The sequence below is a fragment of the Tursiops truncatus genome, chromosome 5, assembly GCF_011762595.2.
Source record: "Tursiops truncatus isolate mTurTru1 chromosome 5, mTurTru1.mat.Y, whole genome shotgun sequence".
NCBI classification, from domain to species: Eukaryota; Metazoa; Chordata; class Mammalia; order Artiodactyla; family Delphinidae; genus Tursiops; species Tursiops truncatus.
Genome location: NC_047038.1, coordinates 63,974,083 through 63,996,388, shown reverse-complemented (window position 1 = coordinate 63,996,388; position 22,306 = coordinate 63,974,083). Strand labels below are relative to the sequence as shown.

Here is a 22,306-nt window from a genome sequence, read left to right as displayed (position 1 = left end):
CTTTTTTCCCCCCCCTTAATGTACTCTGCTTCTCTGCTTTTTAATTGGGGGATTTAATCTATTTTCATTTAAAGTAATTACTGATAAGGAAGAAGTTACTTCTGCCATATAGCTGTTAGTTTTCTCTGTGTCTTACCTATTTTTTGTTACTTAATTGCTCCATAGCCTCTCGTTTTTGTATTTACAGTTGACCCTTGAACAACACAGGTTTGAACTGTGTAGAGGGTCAGCACCCCTAACTCTTGTGTTGTTCAAGGGTCAGCTGTAGTTGTTTTTTGTAGGGAAACTTTTTGATTCCTTGCTTTTGTGTATATTTTTTAGTTATTTTCTTAATGATTACACTTAACATCTTAAAGTTGTAACAGCCTAGTTAGAATAATAGCAACTTAGTTTCATGAGTATAGAGATAGTCTGCTTTTATACAACTTTATTCCACTCCCTTTATATTTTAATTGATAAAATTATATCTTTATACATTGTTTTATTTTACATATATATGATTATTATTTTATGCATTTTCCTTTTAAGTCATATATTTAAAAAGGAATTACAAATCAGAAGTTCAGTAATGCTGGCTTTATATTACCTATGTGATTACCTTTACCAGTGTTCTTTATTTCTTACAGCTTCAAGTTAACTGTCTATTGTTTTTTCGTTTCAGCCTGAAGGGCTGAGTTTAGTATTTCTTGTAAGACAGGTCTACTAAAAACAAAGTACATTAATCTATTTCCCCCTTACAGTAGTCTCTTAAGACATTTACATATACTATAGCCAAAGACGTATACAGAGATTATCATCAAATGTTTTTTCTCTCCTGTTGATGGAGTAAAACAGTAAGTCCATGGTGGTTGCCTGAGAATCATCATGGCAACTTAATAATAGGCTTTGATCCTATATTTGTCGATGTAAGCTCCCCAAGTGATTCTAATGTTCATCCTGATTTGGGATTCATTTTTACTTAGAAATTCAGGTGTCACCTTCAGACACTTTATGTATTAAATGAATATAAAGTAACAAGAAGAAAACAGCAAAAATGGTTTGAGATGTGACTGTTTAGCTGAATTACTGGTTACTATGCACACCAGCCTCATAGCATGTGAAATTCAGTTATGTCACAGTAGAATTACATACAAATCTTAGATCTTCTGCATACCTTGCAAATAGTCAAAATGGCAAGACTGTGCTGTATGCTGGTTCGCTTATCATTGCTGGATATTAATACACGTTATATCATCTAAATGTTTATTAAATACCTATAGAATGAATCTTTGCCTCATGAAACTGTCAGACTTTCTCATATTAAGCTATATGTTCATATTTGTTATTTGTGATATGATTCTATTTGAATTGAATATTATTAACAGGATATTTCTATTAATCATTAGAGTTTTCTCTGTATTATATTCTTTTATATTCAGACAACAGAACTTCCCAGTAAGCTATTAAATCCCTTAAGCAAAAGCACCTACAATCAGTCTCTTTACTAAATGAATGTTTGTCATTTAGGTGCCTGTGGTTCATGCTTGAAGTTTTAATGACAAAGAATGAAAATAACAGCCATGCCTTTATGAAAAAGATGGCAGAGAACATCAAGCTAACAAAAGATGCCCAGTCTCCAGATGAATCCAAGACAAATGAAGTAAGATATATATTAGGCCAGTGGGTATTAAGATATTACAGGAAAAAATATTATGACCCTTGTCCCACTTGTTTTTCCTAACTATTACATAATAAAATAGATTACAGAACATTTATTAAAAATACATACTTAGTTTTTACTTTATTTCATTAAATTGAATTCTATTATTTGAAGAACATTTATTACTTTGAAAAAGATATTAAAACTTCTACAGAGCACAGGAATAAGAACTAGTAAAATTTACAACTATGCTGTCTTAAGAACTTTTAGTAAGAGTTACAGACAAGTAGATATTCTTTTTGTATGTTTCCTTTAGTTTGGTTTATTGTTTTTAACACATACTTGGCATTCATGTTAAATTAAGATGAAGGGGTCTTTTTTGTTGTTGTTTACTAGGAGGCTACATAAGAAGAAATGCCAAATACAAATGCAGAATGTTCAAGGAATAAATAATAACCCCATATTATTGTTTTGATTCGATTTTATATATTGGTTAGAATTGGTACTTGTGGTTATTTTTCACTACTGAAAGGTATATGTGATTTTTTTTTTTCCTCCCTAGAAACTTTATACAGTGTGTGATGTGGCCCTGTGTGTTATAAATAGTAAAAGTGCTTTATGCAATGCAGATTCACCAAAGGATCCAGTCCTTCCGATGAAATTTTTTACACAACCTGAAAAGGTAATTTCTTCCCTTCATTTTTCTACCATACTAAACCTATTTAAATTTGTTACCATCAACCCTAGTGGCAAGTATTGGATTGTCTTGACTACAGAGTAAAAAAAAAAAAAAAAACCTCTGTGAGTTTATCAAGAAATGGGAGATTGTCTTCCAAAGCCTGAAAAATATCATTCTCACCTTACAGAGTAGAGAATACAAATCAAGCTTGGTGGTGGTGTTCCTATGTGAGCTATTCCTTCTGGATATTTCTAATATGTAAGAGGAATTTTCAAATTTCTTAAATTGTTTTCATCTCATTAAAACACTGTTAGTATTTTTTCAGACAAGAAGTAAACAAAATATTTGGTAGAGTATAAATATATATACATCTATATATGAAATAAAATGTTAGAATGAATGGAATTGGTCTTGGCAATTGACAGACCTGGATTCGAATCAACCATTTCTAATTTGAGGGACCTTACACGTGTTAACTCTTCTAAGCCTCAATGTCTTCATCTCTAAAATGCAGATGATGATAATACCTGTGAACAATTACTAATATACCTAGGTTTCTAAGAGTTTGTCACAAAGTAAGCATTTAATAAATGGTATTAATAATAAATAGTACATTTATTCTGCTGTCAGCAAATGAAGTTTTCCATGTAAGTAAATTTTTCAGCTAACTAAAGCTCTTTAAGTTTTTCCAGCTAATTTGGATTAAGAAACTTTTTCAAAAAGAATGCCTTTTATTACCCACTTTAAGGTGGTATTTTAAAGTTTAACTTTCCTGTGCTTTGTTTAAAAAAATATCCTTAATATTTTTAATTGGAAAAAATAAGGCATTTAAAATTTTCAACAAAAATTTTAATCAGACTTTGATTTAGTACTCAGAATTTACTCTGCCTGGTTTTGATAGGAATAATAAGGATTGCAAAGTTACTTCTGTTCTAATTGAATTTACTGGTCTTTATAAACACTCCTGAGTGACCTCCTGAATTTAAATTTACTTTATTGTTGACCCAGGGCTATCGTGACTGGAATAGTACCCAAATAGAATCTTCATACATCATCAAGAATTTAAATTGCTGTTTGTCACTACACCTGATTCTAATTGTTTTTTGTTTTGATATTGAAACTTAGAATGTCTTTAGCCTTCTTAATAATAATTTTTTTTTTTTTCTGTTTTAAATGATCAGCTTTCCTCATTGCCTTTTCTAATATGTTGCTTTTAATATGGTATAAATTCAGACAGGAGAAAACTAGGCATATTAAGATAGCTTAGTGAAGCTATAGTATATCTTCATGTAACAATATTTTTAGCTACATAAAAGCCTTTGTGGGGAAGAAAAGAAAGATACAGCCTTGCCTAGAATACATGCCAAAAGTGTTATTTCTTTTTATAGGCACATTTAAGCCTTCTGTTCTTTTCTGTGACACTAGTGTGAAGGTAAACTTAATAAAAGAAAAATAATTTCTTAAGTGCGATTACTTACAAATTAATGAACTTCCAGACAGCAGTAAGTCATTTTGCTTCCGTGAGACCATTGTGGTTTACTCGTGTGCTATTCCCAGGATAATTAACAGATAGAGGCACCATAGGATCAAATTGAACTCTTATACAGATGTAACTTTCAGAAGTATCATCAGTGTCCACATTTGGTTTAATTCATTTATTAACTAGTTAATATCACTGCAGCCAAAGAACATTACAATTGACTTAATTAGATTTTGATGGTGTATTTACCTTTATGATTTGGACAGTCTACTTATGGTTCTAGGAAACAAAACATTTTTAATTAAAGTAACAGATTTTTTTTCAGTAAGGATAATTTTCTTGAGATTCTGTGTGGGGTTCTTTTAGTGAATATTAAGTGCCTGATATATGCATAGTACCATTTTGGATGCTTTGGGAGCCCCAAAGAAGTAAATTTTAGGGACTTCCCTGGCAGTCCAGAGCTTAAGACTCTGTGCTTCCACTGCAGGAGGCGTGGCTTCAGTCCCTGGTCGGGGAACTAAGATCGCGTGTGCCACGTGGTGTGGCCAAATAAATTTTTTTAAAAAGTAAATTTTATAATAGAGTGGAGAACATAGTTCATTGAATAAACTGGAGACTGTTTGCCCTGAACCATATGAAAGAATAGAAATGTGTTTTATTTAAAATGTGATTTAAGGGAAATTCCCTGGCATTCCAGGGGTTAGGACTCCGTGCTTTCACCGACTATGGCCTGGATTCAATTCCTGGTCAGGGAACTAGGCTCCTGCAAGCCACGTGGCACTGCCAAAAAAAAATGTGATTTAAGTAATTTATATCTGACATTTGACTAAGTCTTGTGTGCCACTGAGTTAATTTTAAAACTAGACTTATGGTATGGTTCATGAAATATGCTTTGATGGTTTGATATGTTTCTTAGCGCAAATGAAACTGTTATGGTAAAGCAGAATACCTTGAAGTCTTGTATGGACAATAAATATATGTTTACTTTTTTTTGTTTGTTTTTTTGATAGGACTTCTGTAATGACAAGAGTTATATTTCAGAAGAGACAAGAGTACTTCTGTTAACAGGAAAGGTATTATGTACTAGATAATTGGGGGATCTTTATCTCATGTGCATATTACTTCTGCTAGTCTTAGAAATAACCTTTAAATGTCCCTCAGATTTTATAGTTCCTGATTCTTAGGGATCATGTTGTGGATTATAGCATCTAAAGCATTTGTTCTCTCAGGCTTTTTTTTTTTTGTCATGAACCACTTTAGAATTACAACCATGTGTTCTCACCAGTACTGATAGGCTTCAAGTTATTTAGAATTCACAAAGCAGATTTCCCTGAAAAATGATATAATAAATTTAGATGTGTAAGATAAAGATAATTTTAAAGTACTAATAAGTTAGACAGTTTATATTCTATAAAGGTAATATGACATCTAAAAGAGCAAAGGAAAATTTAGTATTTGATAAACAGTGTCTAAACTATTACTATATATACTCAGTAGTTTACCTGTAAGACATTTTATTGTGTCTTAATTATTATGTATTTCACTGTTTTAGGGACACTTTGTTTTGATTGAGCAACAGGAATAATTAAATATTGCATAGTTATTTTTAAGTAGAGGTAATGCTTTTGATTTGTAATTATGTTTAGATATAGTTTTACAGAATTATCATTTCTAATAAATTTAGGATTTAACTTTCCAAAGCAACAACAATTCCTGGCTGTAAGCGAAACAGTATCCCTTACATGTGTCTAAATTTGTATGTATTCGTTTCAGTAAGGTATAAAATAACATGCGTATATGTAATTTTTAGCCAAAACCTGCTGGAGTACTAGGTGCGGTAAACAAGCCTTTATCAGCAACGGGAAGGAAACCATATGTTAGAAGCACTGGAGCTGAGACTGGAAGCAATATTAATGTAAATTCAGAGCTGAGCCCTTCCACCGGAAATCGATCAAGGCAATTTTTTTCTCCAATTGTTTTTGTTACTATCACTCACTACTTGGTTCATCTTTCAGTTTCTTTTCTTAAAGCACTGTATCACAAAAATGGACTTTAGGAAACATCTTAGTAAAAAACAGTAGTGCTAAATTTTAGTATAATTAATGATGGAAATTGAGAGTGTCGTACACATTTTGAAACTGTTTAGCATTCTAAATGTGTAGAAAAGTTAAATGGAAAAACGTAAGAATTAGTAATATACTAAAACTAATTTACATGGGAGTGTGTGTGTTTAAATTTAACACTTAGGAGAACTGAAAATGTAACTCTTTAAATAAATTTAATTTATATGCTTTTTAATTTTTAACTCAAAATTAGTATAGCATGAGTAGAGATAACATTGTTAATAACATTTTCCACTTATTAAAGATTCCATGTTTGGGACTTCCCTGGTGGTCCGGTGGCTAAGACTGTGCTCCCAATGCAGGGGGCCCAGGTTCGAGCCCTTGTCAGGGAACTAGATCCCACATGCTGCAACTAAGAGTTTGCATGCCAACAACTAAGACCTGACACAACCAAATAAATATTTATTTAAAAGATTCCATGTTTAACATGTCAAGTGTTTACTGTCTTAGCTACTGCATAAAAATTTCCATCTGACCCTACTCTTACCAACACTAAATATTGAGGCTTTTAAAGATTTTATTCTAATTCATGAAATTTTAAGCATAAATTCAGTGGTGGTGTTTTAAACACATTTTTAGCAGTAGAATCCCAAAATATTAAAAAATTAACGTGGAACATCTGTGGTTTACATAGATGGTGGGGGTCAGACACCTCCCCTGTGGCCTCTTCTTGCAGCCCCTTCCCTTGCAGAGCATTAAGAACACAGACTGGAGAAAACTATACGCTCATCTGTTGTATTTTTGCTTTGTTTTAGGGTTTTCCACCCCCCAACAGATAGGCTTATAGAATAGTTGTGTTGTTTGTTCCTTGTCAACTACGCTTTCTATCTGGTGGTTTTAGGCAGTCATTTCTGTCTTACATTAGTAAGGTAAGATGGAAATCCAAAACTTGATATAGTAGAGCAGTAGTCTGTAACCACAGAAGATCTGAGTCTTGTTAACGTTACTTCACTTGGCCAGGCTTCTAAATCAGCCTAAGCCTCTTTCCTTATTGGTATAGTGAGAGAGTACACTTCCTATTCATATGGTGAAATAAAGAAGCTTTGGTTTATTTCTCTTCAACAGGGAACAGAGTTCAGAGGCAGCAGAAACTGGAGTTAGTGAAAATGAAGAGAACCCTGTGAGAATTATTTCTGTGACACCTGTAAAGAATATTGACCCAGTAAAGAATAAGGTAAATTTTAAAATTTAACAAGTGGGTTTTTCCCATGGAGATTCTTATTACAATTTTATGATGGGGTAAGAAACCCACAGTCTACACATTAATATATACTACATACTATACCTGTGTGTATACCACCCCCTGCTATACTTACTGGGCTTCCACTCTACAGAAGTGATTCTTTGTCCACTGTCTTCATTTACCAGAGTTTGTGTGGTCACCTTCTCCCAATACCTTGAAAGAATAGGAACTGAAGTGTTTTGAGACCTTGTTTCCAAAACTTCATTGACTCCCACCAGGGATCAACACTGTTTCTGTTGTCGTTTTAAGTTAAACTTAATGAGCTGACCTTTTAAAATATGTTTTTTATTTAACAGCTGCGTTCTTTGATGGTGTATCTTTTAATACTTTTAATACTTTTAATAATAATATTCCTAATTTTTTGGCAGGACAGAAAGGAGTATAACATTGGTAGGAGGATAACTTGCCTCAGTAAGAATGACCTAATACTATTATTTCTTTTTCTATAGAATCATGTTCTTGACATACTTTTTTTTTACCCCCCATATATTTATGGTATTATCAAATGTTTTAGGAGTTATCCTCAGGTACATAAAATATGGGACTATACAGTTATTCCACAGTAGCTGAACTTTTCCTATCCAAAATTATCATCTGAATTCAAACTAAATAGGTAAGGATACATTTTTTAGGTCAGTCTCTGACTATCCATACTCTTGCTGTTTGCTATCTGAACTTCATTATGTCAGTAAACTCAGGTAACAGGGAACCTCTCACTTTCAAAACTCTTAGAATTCAGAAACCAGTAGATTTAGATATTGTGGGATCCTTCTATAGAATTAAACATTGAACATAATCATGCTTAGATGCAGATATGCATATTGCCACAGATACATAAACATGCTTATAATATGTATTAAGAGGTGGTACAGGGATGCAAATATTTATCTAGTACAAACATCTATCTATAACCTTTTCAACCTCTGCTGTAGAATTGTATAGAAGATAAATTGGACATTTAAATTCTAATTTCTGAGGGGCCAAAATATTACTTTGATTGATCTGTAATATTATATTGTTCCAAACACTGTTTTAACTTTTTCATACTTCCAAAGAATGTTTAACAGATTCACTGTTGCCTGAAGAGACTGGGGTTGTATTTTGACAAAAGCCTGATAGCTTCCCAGTCAGATCTCCCAGAAGTTGATACGGTCATTTCTTTCCAGGGTCTGGTTCTCAGTCTTGCAGGCTCAAAACACTACCTTGTTGTACTGAAAGAAGATAAAGATCTAAGAGAGTGTTTCTTGGTAACCAATTTCTCAAAGAGATTGATGCATAAACCAATTTATTAGTTATGTATATAAAAATTATCCAGCAAATTGTATATCCATGTTTACAAATCAGAACATTTTCTCCTATTATTTACTCTGTGAGCAAAATCAAATGGTAATATGAAGAATGAATAAGGGAGGTGGTTAAAAGAAGAAATAACACATTAACATTCTGTGGAGCAGGCAGGCAGTACCACCAGTGTTGCCCTTTAGAGTCTTCTATTTCTTCATGCCTACAGCTGACAACTGATTTCCTCTTCATTTGGCTTTTGCATGAGTTCTTTATACATATGCACATAAATGTAATGTTCATAAATGTGTAAATATGATCATGTGCATGACATTTAATAGTCTTTTTTTCCCCTTTTAAACAGCCTTATCTGTGTGTTCCATTTTTTCTCTACAGTGTTATCATTTTCATGTTTGTATACACATAAATACTTCCTTTCCCTGTTCTTTGTCACTACAATGTTGCATTAAATTTACTGGTGATTTTATTTCTAGGGGCTAATAAGTTCTAGTAGTGGGAATGCCAGGTCAAGGAGTAAATATACTAGAGATTTTAGATATTTTCATATTGTTTTCTTCGAAAATTAGAACACTTGACATTTCTACCAGCAGGGTACTTTTTCTCTGTATACCCACTAACAACAGGTTTATAGTTCTTTTGAATTTTTTTCAGTTTAAAGTATCAAAACTAATGCCCCACTATTGTTTTAATTTATATTTCTCTGATGATCAGTATTTTTGTTGACCGTTTGGATGTACTCTTGTGTGAACTGCCTGTTCATATTTGCCCGTTTTTAAATTATCTTTTTCTTATTTAACTCAACTTTTTTTTTTTTTGGCCATGCCATGCGCCTTGCAGGAAATTCGCCAACCAGGGATTGAACCCAGGCCATGGTAGTGAAAGCCTGGAATCCTAACCACTAGGCCACCAGGGAACTCCCTAACTCAACGTCTGATAGTGTAGTAGTTCTACCTTCTTGTTAACATTCTTGCTCCCTTCCAATCTCATCACCAAATATAGCAGCCAGTGTGATCTTTTTAAAATATAATCTGGATTATGTTTGTCCTCTGTTTAAAGTCCATCAATGACTTTTATCAGCACTTAGAATAAAATCAGATTTCTTACATGTCCCATAAGGCATTCATGATCTGGCCCATGCTTGCTTCTCCTACCTTATACCAGTCTCACATCACTTCAAGTTCCTTCAATCTTCCAAGCTCTTTCCTTCTTCAGGTACTTCATGCTGCCTCTTCCATCTGTCTAAAATACTTCACTTTTCATGTGATAAGTCCTGCTTTGATATTATTTAATTAATATTCCCCAGAAGAACCAATGAGAAATTGATGCTTCCTGTTTTTTTTTTTTTTTTCTGAATGCCCTTTTCTTTAATCTCTTAGCATTTAGGGTAATCTGTACTTAAATGTTTGTTTACTCTTTAAAAAATTAGTCACCTACTATGCTAATCTGTTTGAGGACAGGAAAAATAAGAGTTTTGTTCCCCAATCTATGCCCAGCAGCCACTGCACCTAACAGGCATTCAGTTGAATGGTTTCTACTTCAAGTTTAACCACACTTAGTTTTTATTGACCCTTCTTATTTTGCCCAGGAATCTCCATCTTTCTCCAGGGTGCCTTCGCATATCTTTTCTCTGATCCATTTTGTATTGTTTTACAGTTTAAATCCTGTGGCCCACCTTACTCTTGTTCCCTTTTGATGATTTTTGTAACACGACTCTCCACATCCCAAGAGGGTGAAAGAAGTAGGAGTCATTAGCTCATCATCCTGGAAGGATGGATTTAAGTCTAGCTGCCCATGTTAAAGGCTCTGATACTGTCTCTTAAGATAGGGTTTACTTTAATGTTAATCCTCAACGTGAAACACTGATTTGTGGATTTTCTAACTTAAGATACTACTTTCACGAGTTTTCATTTAAGTAAATTTTCTTGAAACATGAAAGATTTATGTGTTTCCCTGGTCATTGAAAACATTTTTTGGGGAAATGAAAATTAATTAATTAATTGAAAAGATAAAGTCACTTTTTCGGTGAGGATAGTGTTCCTTTGTTTCCCTTGAATCAGTTAAAATTATTATAATTGACTCCTAAATATCATACATATAAAGGTCACTTTCATTCTGAAAATTATTATTCCTCCTAATGTCCATTATGTCTCATATTAAAATGGAATTTTATTACTTTGAACATTTTAGATGACAATATGTAATATATATGCCAAACAGAGGAAAAAAGAGAATGCTCAGAAAAAAGTAGAAGGTTAATGATTGATAAAGAAGAGACAAAAGTTAGAATGAATGAGTGGAGTGAGATATTAAAGAACTTTGTCACAGAACTACAAAGATTATTATAGTCAGATGCATCATAGAGAAAGAAAATAACATTGAATTATGAAAACATTCCCCCCTCTTTTGAAAAGTGATACATTAAGAGCATACCACAATAAAAAGGACCTTGTCATTTAAAATGGCTGTGAAAGCAAAACTGAGTAGGTTTTCTCTTATATAACTGCCTATGCACTTTAGTAAGCATTTATTGAGTATATTATATATGCCAAGCACTATGGTAGGCACCTCATTCAGTCCTTATCCTTGAGGAGTTTACATTCTTCATGGGATGTAAGCAGTTAATCAGAAGCCCTGGAATTCCAACTCTTTTCAAATACTTGCAGAATGCTTCTTTGTAGTATAGATCAGTGATATTTAAGGAATTTATGTTCATATAATTGTTTTCTGCTCTTTTAGGAGATTAATTCTGATCAGGCTGCCCAGGGCAACATCAGCAGTGACCGAGGAAAGAAAAGAACAGTAACAGCAGCTGGTGCAGAGAATATCCAACAAAAAACAGATGAGAAAGTAGATGAATCAGGACCACCTGCCCCTTCAAAACCCAGGAGAGGACGTCGACCCAAGTCTGAATCTCAGGGCAATGCAACCAGAAATGATGATATAAATAAACCTCTTAGCAAGGGAAGAAAGAGAGCCGCAGTCAATCAGGAAAGCCCTGGAGGTTTGGAAGCAGGTAATGCCAAAGCACCCAAACTGCAAGACATAGCCAAAAAGGCAGCACCAGCAGAGAGACAAATTGACTTACAAAGGTAACGTACACCGTTCTTTCTGAACTTTGAATTTAGACATCTGGTTTTAATCTTAGTTGCCAGTCACCCCCAAACACCTAGGCATTTGGGAGTGAAAACTGCCCCTGGTTTTCCTAAGTTATGGTGGCATTTGCTTTTATCTCATAACTTTCAGGACAACAATTTGAAGAAAGATCTCCTTTTTTCTTTGGTTAATTTTTAATTAGGATATGGTTTTTGATGTTTCTATTTATTAGCAAGGATAACATTGTCTTGGTGTCCCTCACATAGTTGCATGGGGTTTTCTAAATATAAACGGCTACCTTTTTGATACAGAGATCCCAGAGTGGAATAGATAGATGTCATGGCATGCTCTTTATTTCCACTTGTTACAGTAAATTTTAATATAAGTCAGCAACTTACCTCTCCCCCACCCTCCCTCACAGCTACTCATCTTTGATCATGTTGTGTTGGGATTTCAGATTTTCCACACTGTAACAGTGGTGCCCCAATGAGATCTAGAAGTTGGCTCCTTACTTGGTCTACAATTAGAACTTAGCTCTACACTGCTTCTTTTTCCTTATATACCTATACCTAATTCATCTCCCCCCTGAATTAGATTGTAAGATTCTGAGTTCCTTCTAGGAAAGAACCAGCTCTGATCATGTCAGGACACCCTCACCATCCTGCTTCAATATTTTTATAAAGTACAGTGTTGCTAAGGCATACGTGTTTGTAAGTACATTTTTTAAAATTACCATTTTTGAAATTTGGAAGTTTGAGGCTACTAGATTTTCTTACATTTTAAGTGTCTCTGAGTACCTTTTTCAACGTCTCATGGCAGCTGATCCAGGCCCAAACCTGACTAAGTAATGGGTGTTTCTTCTACTTAGCCACTTCTACTTTTATGGACTAAAAGTGTAGTAAGGAAAGCCAGTATTGGGGGCAAATTTATTATTTTTCTCCTCAAACCTGGACCTTTGACCTGGAACAACATACTTAACCTCGGCCTCCTTTTCTTCATCATTAAGGCAGTATAATAATACCTTCCTCAAAGGACTGTTCCAAGAATTAAATGGTCATTAAATATAAAGCACTTAACAAAATGCCTTGTACAGACTAAATGCTCAGTAATTATTTTAACCATTGTTTTGAATTCTAGTTGCTTTACCTCTTACTATATTTTTAGTTATACAAAAGCTGAACAAATTTCGTTGGAGATTGCCAGACTTCTCTTAAGGGTTTCTAGAATTCTAGCCATTCCTCACCCACATAAAATAGTACTGATCATCACACCCAGGCCACCTGAGCCACCTGACCTTACCTCTCATGTGCTGTCCTTTTGACATCTAACCAAAATATGCAGGCACTCACTTGGACCCTGAAAACGTTTTCAGTAGCAACCAACCTTGTCTCTGAAATTGAGCATTGTAAAACCCATTGCTCTGCTTTTAGTTAACACCATTTGCCCCCAAAGCATTAAACAAACCAACAAAAATGGCTTACATGCCAGAGACTGGTGTTGATTAAAAATGGCCTTGGGCCTTTTTAAAACTCTTAAAACATCTTTTTCAAGAGTGAAAAGACACCTTAGAAGTCTTAAGTATGCCATTTAGTAGATCAGTTGGGCAATGTGTTATCCAAAATATAGAATTCTTTGATGGTTTTATATTCTCAGTGAAGTTAGATGGTTAAATTTGGTGTTCATGATAACACTGTACTTCAGTAAAACAGATCAAAGACTTTGCGCACATATTTCAGAAACTTCTGGTTGAATTATTGACTACTAATTCGTGGCTAACAAAACATAGAAGGACATTCTGAAACTTTCTCCCAAGCTTCCTTTTGTCTTTTCCATTCTTTCCTGAATCTAATATACAACTCTGCCCTTAAATTCTAGCATTATGACTTCGGCTTGGAAACCTAACTTACTCCCGAAACTCTGTATTACTCATGATAGCCTCTTGCATAGGACTGAATGTATTATAGGCACATGAGCATTGTTCCTTATACTTCTCATTTGTTCTTCTAACAAATACAGACAGATTAAACTGCCAGCATTGCGCTGGATGTTGGCAGTACAAAAGTATCCAAAATGGATAGGTTCTCGCCCTCAAAGAATATATTTCTCCAGCTTGTCAATTCCAGAATAGAGCAGAAAACTTTCACTTTAAGTCTACTGATTGATAAAAGTATAAGAATTATTTTATTATTACTATGTAAAACAATGAAATTCTGACTTATGCCACAATATGGATGGGCCTTAAGGACATTATGCTAAGTGAAATAAGCCAGACCCCAAAGGGCAAATACTGTATGACTCCACTTCTGTGAGATACGAGAGTAGTCAAATTCATACAGACAGAATGAGGTAGTTGCCAGGGAGAGTGGGAGGAGAGAATAGGCATTACTATTTAATGGGTACAGAGTTTCAGTTGGAAGATGAAAATATTCTAGAGATGAATGGCAGTGATTTATGTTACGTATATTTTATTTCACTTAAAAAATTGCTACATAAGATGAATAATAGCTAACACTAATATAATGCTTATTATGAGCCAGGCTCAATTCTAAGCTCTTTGTTAACCTATTAAATGCTTAAAACATCTCTACATGGGTAAGTACTATCATTATCCCCAGTTTATAAAGAGGAGAGAACCAGGAATAGAGAGTCCATGTAGCTTTTGGTCCCTTTGCTTATATACATAGTGGAGGCAGCATTAAAACCAGGCAGCGTCACTCTGGAGTCCACACTATATTGTACTTTAAGGTAAAATTAAGTCTTAATTCTACAGGAACTATACCTGCACACAAAAGTAGTTTAACAGAGGATGCTTTGAAAATATATTTACTTCCATATTTTAAATAGCTAATGTAGTTAATATATGTGGTAGTTTCCATGAAATGGAAAATCTTTGCATATAGTTTATTATTTATAATTACTACATAAGAAGCTGGTTTATTTAAAATAATCGTAGGTTAAACCACACAACTATAGTCATCTTTTGAACCTATTTCAGAGTTCATGCAAACAAAAGCTAAAGTATTTTAGCTTCAGAGAGGGAAAAAACAAAGAGAGATCAGATGTTCTTGAATTCAAGTGGCAAACTTAAGTGAAGCCCCTAATGCTATAAGAACATTGAAAGACCGTAGTGAATATTAGGTAGAATAATGTATGGGGTATTTGCAATGGTGCTTGGCATATATATTGGTAGAAATAATAGTGATAATAAGGAAAGGTTGTTGAATGTATATTTGCCTTGCCAACCATCATTATGAAGCAAGTACAACCCTATGTTAGAGATAAGGGGGTTAGACCTAAAAAAATTACTTTCTCAGGCCACCTGGCCAGTGCTACACAGAACAGGGTTTTGAATCCAGGCTGTGTCCCTTATTAATCGCCTTACTGTACTGCTAACAGTGGCAGCTGCGGTTATGTTTCTCCTTTAAACTATGAACGTTCACAACTCTATTATTTTCTTTTTCTCTTAATGTGTAAAAGGAAATGTTTTAAGGTATAGTAACCACCAAGCGATGGAATAGACAGGCACACTAAAACAAAACTTCCTTGTTTGTGACTCAGCTGTTCTAACTATCCTTCAGCTTGAGGAGAAAACGTTGAATGGTCAAAATCCTGAAGGTGCCAGCTTTATTTTTATTTCATGGGAAACTATAGCTTTCACCTTCATACAAGATTCTAAACATACTTTTGATTAACCAAAGGTATTACCTATGATTGATTTGACATCTCACCTGTATTTTCCTGAGACCTGGTGAGGATCAGATACAGGTTAAAGCCACATGATTGAACAATTCTGAATACAGAGCTAATATAACACCTTGAATCATCCTGTTAAGGTTATCATTACACTTTGAACCATCTCATTAGTAAAAGAAGAAATAGGGTTGCCAAAGCTGAGAGCCAAGCACCACATTTCTGAGCTAAGGATGAACCCAGAATGGTAGGAACAGCTCACTTACTGCCCTGGCAACTTGAAGCATAGCCTAGAGTCCTTGCATTGTGGAACCAGATCTGGATCTGGATCACTGCACTAAAGTAGTTTACCCCCGGATTTTAAGCTTGACTGCAAGCCTTTGAGAAATAAGGCCCAGCACCCTTGTGCTTCTCTGTGGCCCTGCTTTCTAACACTATTTCATCTGTCTTTTCCTTTACCTTGCATTATTCTTCACACATTTTACTTGCTTGCTTTCTCACTTCCCTGATGGTCAGTTCCTGCGCTGGTCACAACTGTCCCTACATTAACATCTGAAAAGAGCCTTTCCTGACATTACGCTCCCTTCTTTACTCCATGTGCTCCTTTGTAGATCTGTCTGAATACAAGATGATCTCGAGGCGGTCAGTCTACACTGTATACTAGGACCACCTCCAGAAAACGCCCATTTTTATTACTTGGTATTTATACTCATCATATTGTATGATTTCAACTTTATTATTAAATAATTAATGAAAACCATTTTTGAGGCCCTAGTATCCAACCACAGTCTAGATGCTTTATGTTTGTAACCTCACTAATCCTTCAGCCCTGTAAAAGTAGGACCCTTGATAAATGGTAGCCTCTACAGTCATTTAAATACCATAGCAATCACTTATGTGTAACCCGTCTAGAATTCCTCTTACTAGGTCCTCTCACTGACAATAGGTAAATAATAATTTTTAGTATGACTCCTACTTATATACTTTATTAATTCAAGGATAGATATGTTATTCCACCAAAATACAAAAACTGTACAGAAATTTCCTGGCATAGAATTTACTTAATCTGGGAGTTCATACATTTTAACTTGTAAACTTACCTGTAGGATTTTTAGATCCCTCTGGATTTTTGCAGTAAATCTATTCCATCAGAGGGGTGTGTGTGTGTGCGCGCGCGCGTGCCAATAAATGTTCCTGTTTATATTTTGGGCTGCATTTGGAATTGTTACTTCTTTTCAGAAAATTCCTTGAATTTACCCTGTAAATTTATGAAAATCAGCCATTTGTATACTATAGTCAGGAAATAGTATCTGAACAACTGGACACTTAATGTTGGCTTCCTGAGTTTGGGAATGGAGGATTCATCATCATTTCAGTTATTTACTTGTTTTTCTTTTGTTTTTGAATTATTATTCAAATGGCAAACAATTCCAAATATTTTGCATTGAAAATGTGTTTTTATAGGTCTGCTGATTCTTGAGTATGTTTTATCTTTGAGGCCAAATTCTTCCATGAAAAAGAAAATATCAATTAACACCAGTGGAGACACAGTCCTTAAACTTGGGACTTAAGGGGAAACTGTGAATTTAAGGAAGTTACCTATAGGATAACAGACTATAGTTTTCCCATCTTTGGATTAATATGTTTTGCTTAGTATGCTTAATATTGGAGTGTTCAAGAGTCTTGGAATTTCTACTTTTTTTAAGCAAAGGATTTCCCGATTTCCTGTGCTCATTTGTATATTGAGAGTTTCCTCACATCACATCGGTTTGTATCTTAAAGTATCCCCTAAGTGTGTTTCCTCATGTATTAACAACCGTGTATTAGTTTAATATGAATATTCTTCAGTAACAAGTGAATTTTTATCAAAATAATATGAAATTTTTCAGAAGCCAAGTGCTCGGAAGTGATGGCGATTCACTTTGGGACATAGAATCAAGTCCAGGAAATTCTTCCAGTGATCTGGATCGTTTAAAAGTCTGTGAGAGCAGCCAGGAAGATACTGAGGACTCAGAGCTAGTAAAGGGAAGCTTCCTGAAGGTGCAGCAGGCAGCTTGTAGAGGATTCTTTGATATCATATTATTAAATTTTATCTATTATAACAAATTAATTTAATACTATGTAAGAATCTTAATCACTTATTAGCTTTCTTTGGTTAGCATTGTTATCTTTATTAGAAGGTATATGTTATGTTGGGGTTTGGGAATATAAGAAAACAGCCCCCTTATCTTTCTCTCCCAAGTTTGGAATTGTTAAAAAGGAGATACCATCTTAATACTGATGTGGCTGATTAAAAATGTGGAATGACAGGGAGTTCCCTGGTGGCCTAATGGTTAGTATTCTGGGCTTTCACTGCCCTGGCTCGGGTTCGATCCCTGGTGGGGAACTGAGATCCCACAAGCCACACTCCCCCCCACCCACCACCCAAATCTGAAATGACATAGGCCAGGTAACTACTAATGCCTTGCCCCTAAATTGAACAACCTCCGGCAGACCAGAACACACCTTTTGGAGGCAAAGGAGAAGAAATCTAGACAAGACCAAATTCCAGTATGCTCAGTTTTTCCTTCCCCCACCCTCTCACCCATTAGATGGGTTCTTCCTCCTCCCAGAGAGGAGTAGGTGAGGGGAGAAGAGAAAGAGACCCTATCCCACTACTTCATGCTTCCAGAGGTCATAATTTTCCCTCCCTATTAGGGAAATAGGATCAGTGGGGCATTTCTCTTAACAGAATTAAGCTAAATTTTCCTCCTTTTTTTAGTACACTAAAGAACAGAACTTATTTTGCTGCTTTTATTTGCCAGTTGTCTAGTAATTTTTCTACTACATAATTTTGAAAGTATTCATTAAAAATCACAATTACTTCAAATAGCTTTTAGTGTTTTATTGTAGTAATAAAACAGATTGGACACTGGGTAGCAATGCTTAATGGTTGAAAATAAAAACTTCTTCATTGGTATTGTGTTTTTATGTAATTTAGGGAAAGATTACTAAATCAACTAAAGTGTCACATGAACAATGAAAAAATATTTTCAGATTTTAGGTAATAACTATAGAAATTAAATAATCTGTGTATGGTTTGTTTTCCTGTTTATATCTTTTCTAACATTGCTTTCTTCTACTCCTATCCCCAAGGTAAAAAGAAAATTCATTTGCAAAGGGAGAAAATGAAGGCCAAACAGAAGCAGGCTCTAGCTTCTGCAAAAACTTGGATTCAGAATGACCCTGAACAGAAAATGAAGTTAACTTCAAAACACACTTTCTGCCTTGAAAACTGAAAAAAGCTATTACTTCCTTTTTTCACTTGACCACAAGTCCTTTGATGGAAATGTACAGCAGAAACTCTTGAGAGAGAGGCTAAAAGCAACTCTGTTCTACCCTCCCCCCAGACTTTTCTTATGAAAAGTCAATAATTAAGCAAATTGCTTAACACTTGGTTCCAGTTCCTGCATATCTGGAGTTTAACAGCATAATACACCATTAATTTCCATGCTGCAGTCTTTATTTTAAAGAAATTAATAGGATGTCCTTACACTGACAGTGAGAATTCATCAATTTTAGAGCCAGGAATTTCCCATGTTACACAAGAGAAAAATAGAAGTCTACTGAATTAATTTTTTAGAAGAAAAGAGATCAGATTAAATATTTCTTTGTTTTTCCTTTTGGAAACTTTTATGTATAATTCTTTCTGCCTGCCTACTTTTCTGCAAAATGAGATGTACAGATTTCAGTTCCCTGCTATGAAAAGTGATGTGGTGGCAATTTTATAAATGTTGCTTTCTGATTTTTATCAGAGTGAGAAAATAATTAAAATTATTATTGATTTCATATCACTTCATATTTTGATTTCCCCTCCATTTTAGTTTAATATAATTTGCAATAAATGTACATATTGTTTTTTGTTTCATAAAGCATATCACTTTAAAGTGGTTTTTACTCCTGTGATTATGTTGGAATATTTGGAATTTTAAAGGAGTAAAGACTGTCCAGCATTTGGTTTTATAATGTCTGTCACCAGATTTTTATTATTGATGTAAAAAAAAAAGTCAATTTTTTTAAATAGTTGGACTCTGGCAGCTTTGTAAGGAAAGTGGGAGGAGTTTAGGATTGCTATCAGTTTTCAGCATTGTGCTGTTGGGAAATAAGTGCTTTGCTTTTTGTCTGCCAGTCCGGGCTCCGTTTTTATGTTTATTTTAGAAAACAACTGTTGCATCAATATATTGTTTCTTGGCATTGTTCAGCATAGGTAATGTGTGCACTTTTTGTGTGCACATTCATATTTAAGTTTTTTGCATAAAATAAATGCTTCTAGATGTCATATGGTAGTCTTTTTTAATCTTTTTATATTATGTTTTCTTGTGAAATTTTTTATGTAAAAGGGCTAAAGTCATAAAGAAACAAAGAACATGATTACAGTCAACTCTCCATTATCTATATAAAATAGTGACTGCCTCAGGTTTTAGATTTTGCAGTAATCAATCATAAAATTAAAATAACGAAGGCATACCATAAGAGCTAATTCAGGAGGAACTTGAGATTGGTCCTTTCTCACGCCCAGAGTTATCACCTGCCCCCATTCTCCACTTTATGCCCTTCCCCCAAGCCCTATCTGAATGTGCTCAGTGTCCTTGCACATACCTATCATGGGTTCGAGGGCATAAACGTTTGTGTGATAACTTGGTCTTGACAGGCTGTAGTCTACGTGAGATGTAAAACAGTGAACGTGAGCTGTGTCAAAAAAAAAAAGATTATGTTAAATGTGAAATTTTCTGGTAGTAAATGTCACTTATGTTCTCATAGGTAATCAAGAGTTGGCTGTATACTGACTGAGTGAAAGATGGGTAATTCTTTTAAAATATGCATATACATACACATTTAAGTATTGGATGATGGCTAGCGAACAGTGGATACCAGTGATAGAAAATATCTTTGAAAGGGCAGAGAGCTCTACTCTTCCTTATTGCCTCTTCATAACTCTTTAGAAGTATAAAATATTGCCTCCGGCATGCTGAAAGAGTACCTATGCATAAGCATCAGAGAGGTCCCTCAAGCAATCAGTGGGCATGTTCTGTTTAGATTTTGAAGCTCTCTTAGAATCAGACAGCTTGATTCTTAAAGGCCACCAATTTGCCACCAATAAAAAGCACACTGGTAGGGCCTTCTGTCTCATTATCTCCTTTTAACTAATTACCCAGCATCATATCTGTCTAGATTACCTAGTGTGAAGTCATATTTAACATAATGTAGCAGACCATTCCCATCAGTTATGGCTGCTTAGATTTTTGCAAGAGAGGAGTTAGCTAAAAGGATCTGGTCCACAGACATATGTAAATGGCCCACCCCTGATTTTTTAATATAAGCAAGTATCTGGCACTAAGGGATGGGAGAGTAGGATGATAGACTGAGCTGATGGGGAGGGACTTGAATAAGGGAAAGTTGTCATTTTTCCTTTGAAAAAGGAAAAAGTAAAAATCCCTTAGGAATTTGGTATTCACATCTCAGAGAAATACAACACAAAGTGCAGACTTACATTTGAGAATTAATGTTAACCCTTTGTGTCTAGTTTGAAGCTTCTTGTATTTGTCTAAAACTACAAGCCAGAATTTTGTATCTCCTTTGATAAAAAGTGTGTATAATGTAAAGTAGTTTTGCATATTCTTGTGCTGCACATGGGCTGAATTTTTTAAAAAAATTTTTAAAGACTTGAAGAGAACCTTGTAATTTGTGTAAATGACAAGTGTAAAATCCTACCATAAAATGCTAAAAATATGCATTGTTTCAAATAAAACCAAGAAATGCAGCATTATATAGTAGTGTGGAACCCTGAATATTCATGAACCCCCTTGGTATGTCACAAGCTGATAAAATGTCTTTGCATATTTTGTTTAGATTCTGGAGTTTGCACATAAGGGATCAAATGCCACCTTCGAACTTCCTGACTACATACTCTGATCTGGCTTACAGTGACTGAGGGAGAACATAATAATTAATAGATGATAAATTCTTACGGACATTTGGGAAATTTTAGAAATTGTTTAAGAACTTAAAAGTGGCCTTCCATTCATACTGGCTATTGATACATCTATTTATCACAAATTCTGTATATGCACATTTAGTTCAAAAACTAGTTCACAGAGAGCAAACAGATTACATATATGTATCTGGAATAAGGTGAACAGAATGAGAAGAGAAGCTATCATGACTGGTTATGTATTTTACCCTGAATGGGATTATCTTTCCACACTTGGGATACTTCTATTCACATGAGTAACTGTCAACAGAAACCACTGGTGACCAACAAGTCTCCAACAGTCTGACGAGCTTTGCAGTGTGCCTAAATAATGGTGGCTCTGCCTACAAGAAGTTTAAAGTTTGCTACAAGCCAGCAACAGTGGAAATCAATGGAAATGAGTGTACATAAACACTCAGCCTGTAAACTAGAGCTCCAGCTTTTCATTCCCATTTAAGAGTAATAACCTTCACTTATTTTATCTTGTACCTATTTCAAAGTCCAACAGCAACATGTACAAAGTACCATTTCTAAGGAACATGGGCCAGGCTGGTTGGTGATCAGGACTTCAAATTTTGGGGTATTTCTCAAATAACGTTTTTTAATCAATGCTGATTACAACTTAAGGCACTTTCCTCCCCTTCCTTCTCTAGTCACTCCTTTCTCTAGCAAAGACCACGCATCCTTTTAAGAAACAGCACTGTATGCGTTCTTCCGGGAGAAGCTTGAAAAACAATCAACTGGAGGTCAGTTATACACAGAGAGAGTGCTGTAGTTCATGGTCCAGATCTGTGGAAGCCAGTAAGAAAGTGTAAGGGTGGGAGGTAACCATTCTGTACAGACTGGGCTTATTGGCAGGGGCTGGCATTAAAACACTAAGATGCGTGCCTTAGAAGGACTAGCAATATAAAGCAAATGGCACAACATGGGCATATATGGCTATTCAGGTGTCCATTGCCTGGACCTCATAGATGCTGTAGAAGCAGAAAATCCTTACCTTTTCTAGAGAAGTGTTAATTTTGACAACTGTTTTGAGCACGTAGGTCC

The 22,306-nt window shown here is 34.8% G+C and overlaps 1 protein-coding gene across 5 annotated transcripts in view; it reads left to right on the top strand.

The window, feature by feature from the left end:
* Positions 1-19,567, top strand: part of PDS5A (PDS5 cohesin associated factor A) — a 127,276-nt gene extending 107,709 nt beyond the window's left edge. For 3 of the 5 annotated variants that reach the window (XM_019928308.3, XM_019928306.3, XM_019928307.3), the window contains exons 27-34: positions 1,507-1,639; positions 2,202-2,321; positions 4,809-4,871; positions 5,609-5,754; positions 6,987-7,095; positions 11,203-11,555; positions 17,139-17,289; positions 18,385-19,567. In XM_019928308.3, the coding sequence (XP_019783867.1) occupies positions 1,507-1,639; positions 2,202-2,321; positions 4,809-4,871; positions 5,609-5,754; positions 6,987-7,095; positions 11,203-11,555; positions 17,139-17,289; positions 18,385-18,420 (1,111 nt within the window). In that variant the 3' untranslated portion in view covers positions 18,421-19,567. The remainder of the gene's footprint in view (positions 1-1,506; positions 1,640-2,201; positions 2,322-4,808; positions 4,872-5,608; positions 5,755-6,986; positions 7,096-11,202; positions 11,556-17,138; positions 17,290-18,384) is intronic. The other 2 variants (XM_019928309.3, XM_019928310.3) reach the window with 2 other exon arrangements.
* Positions 19,568-22,306: the final 2,739 nt, after the last annotated feature.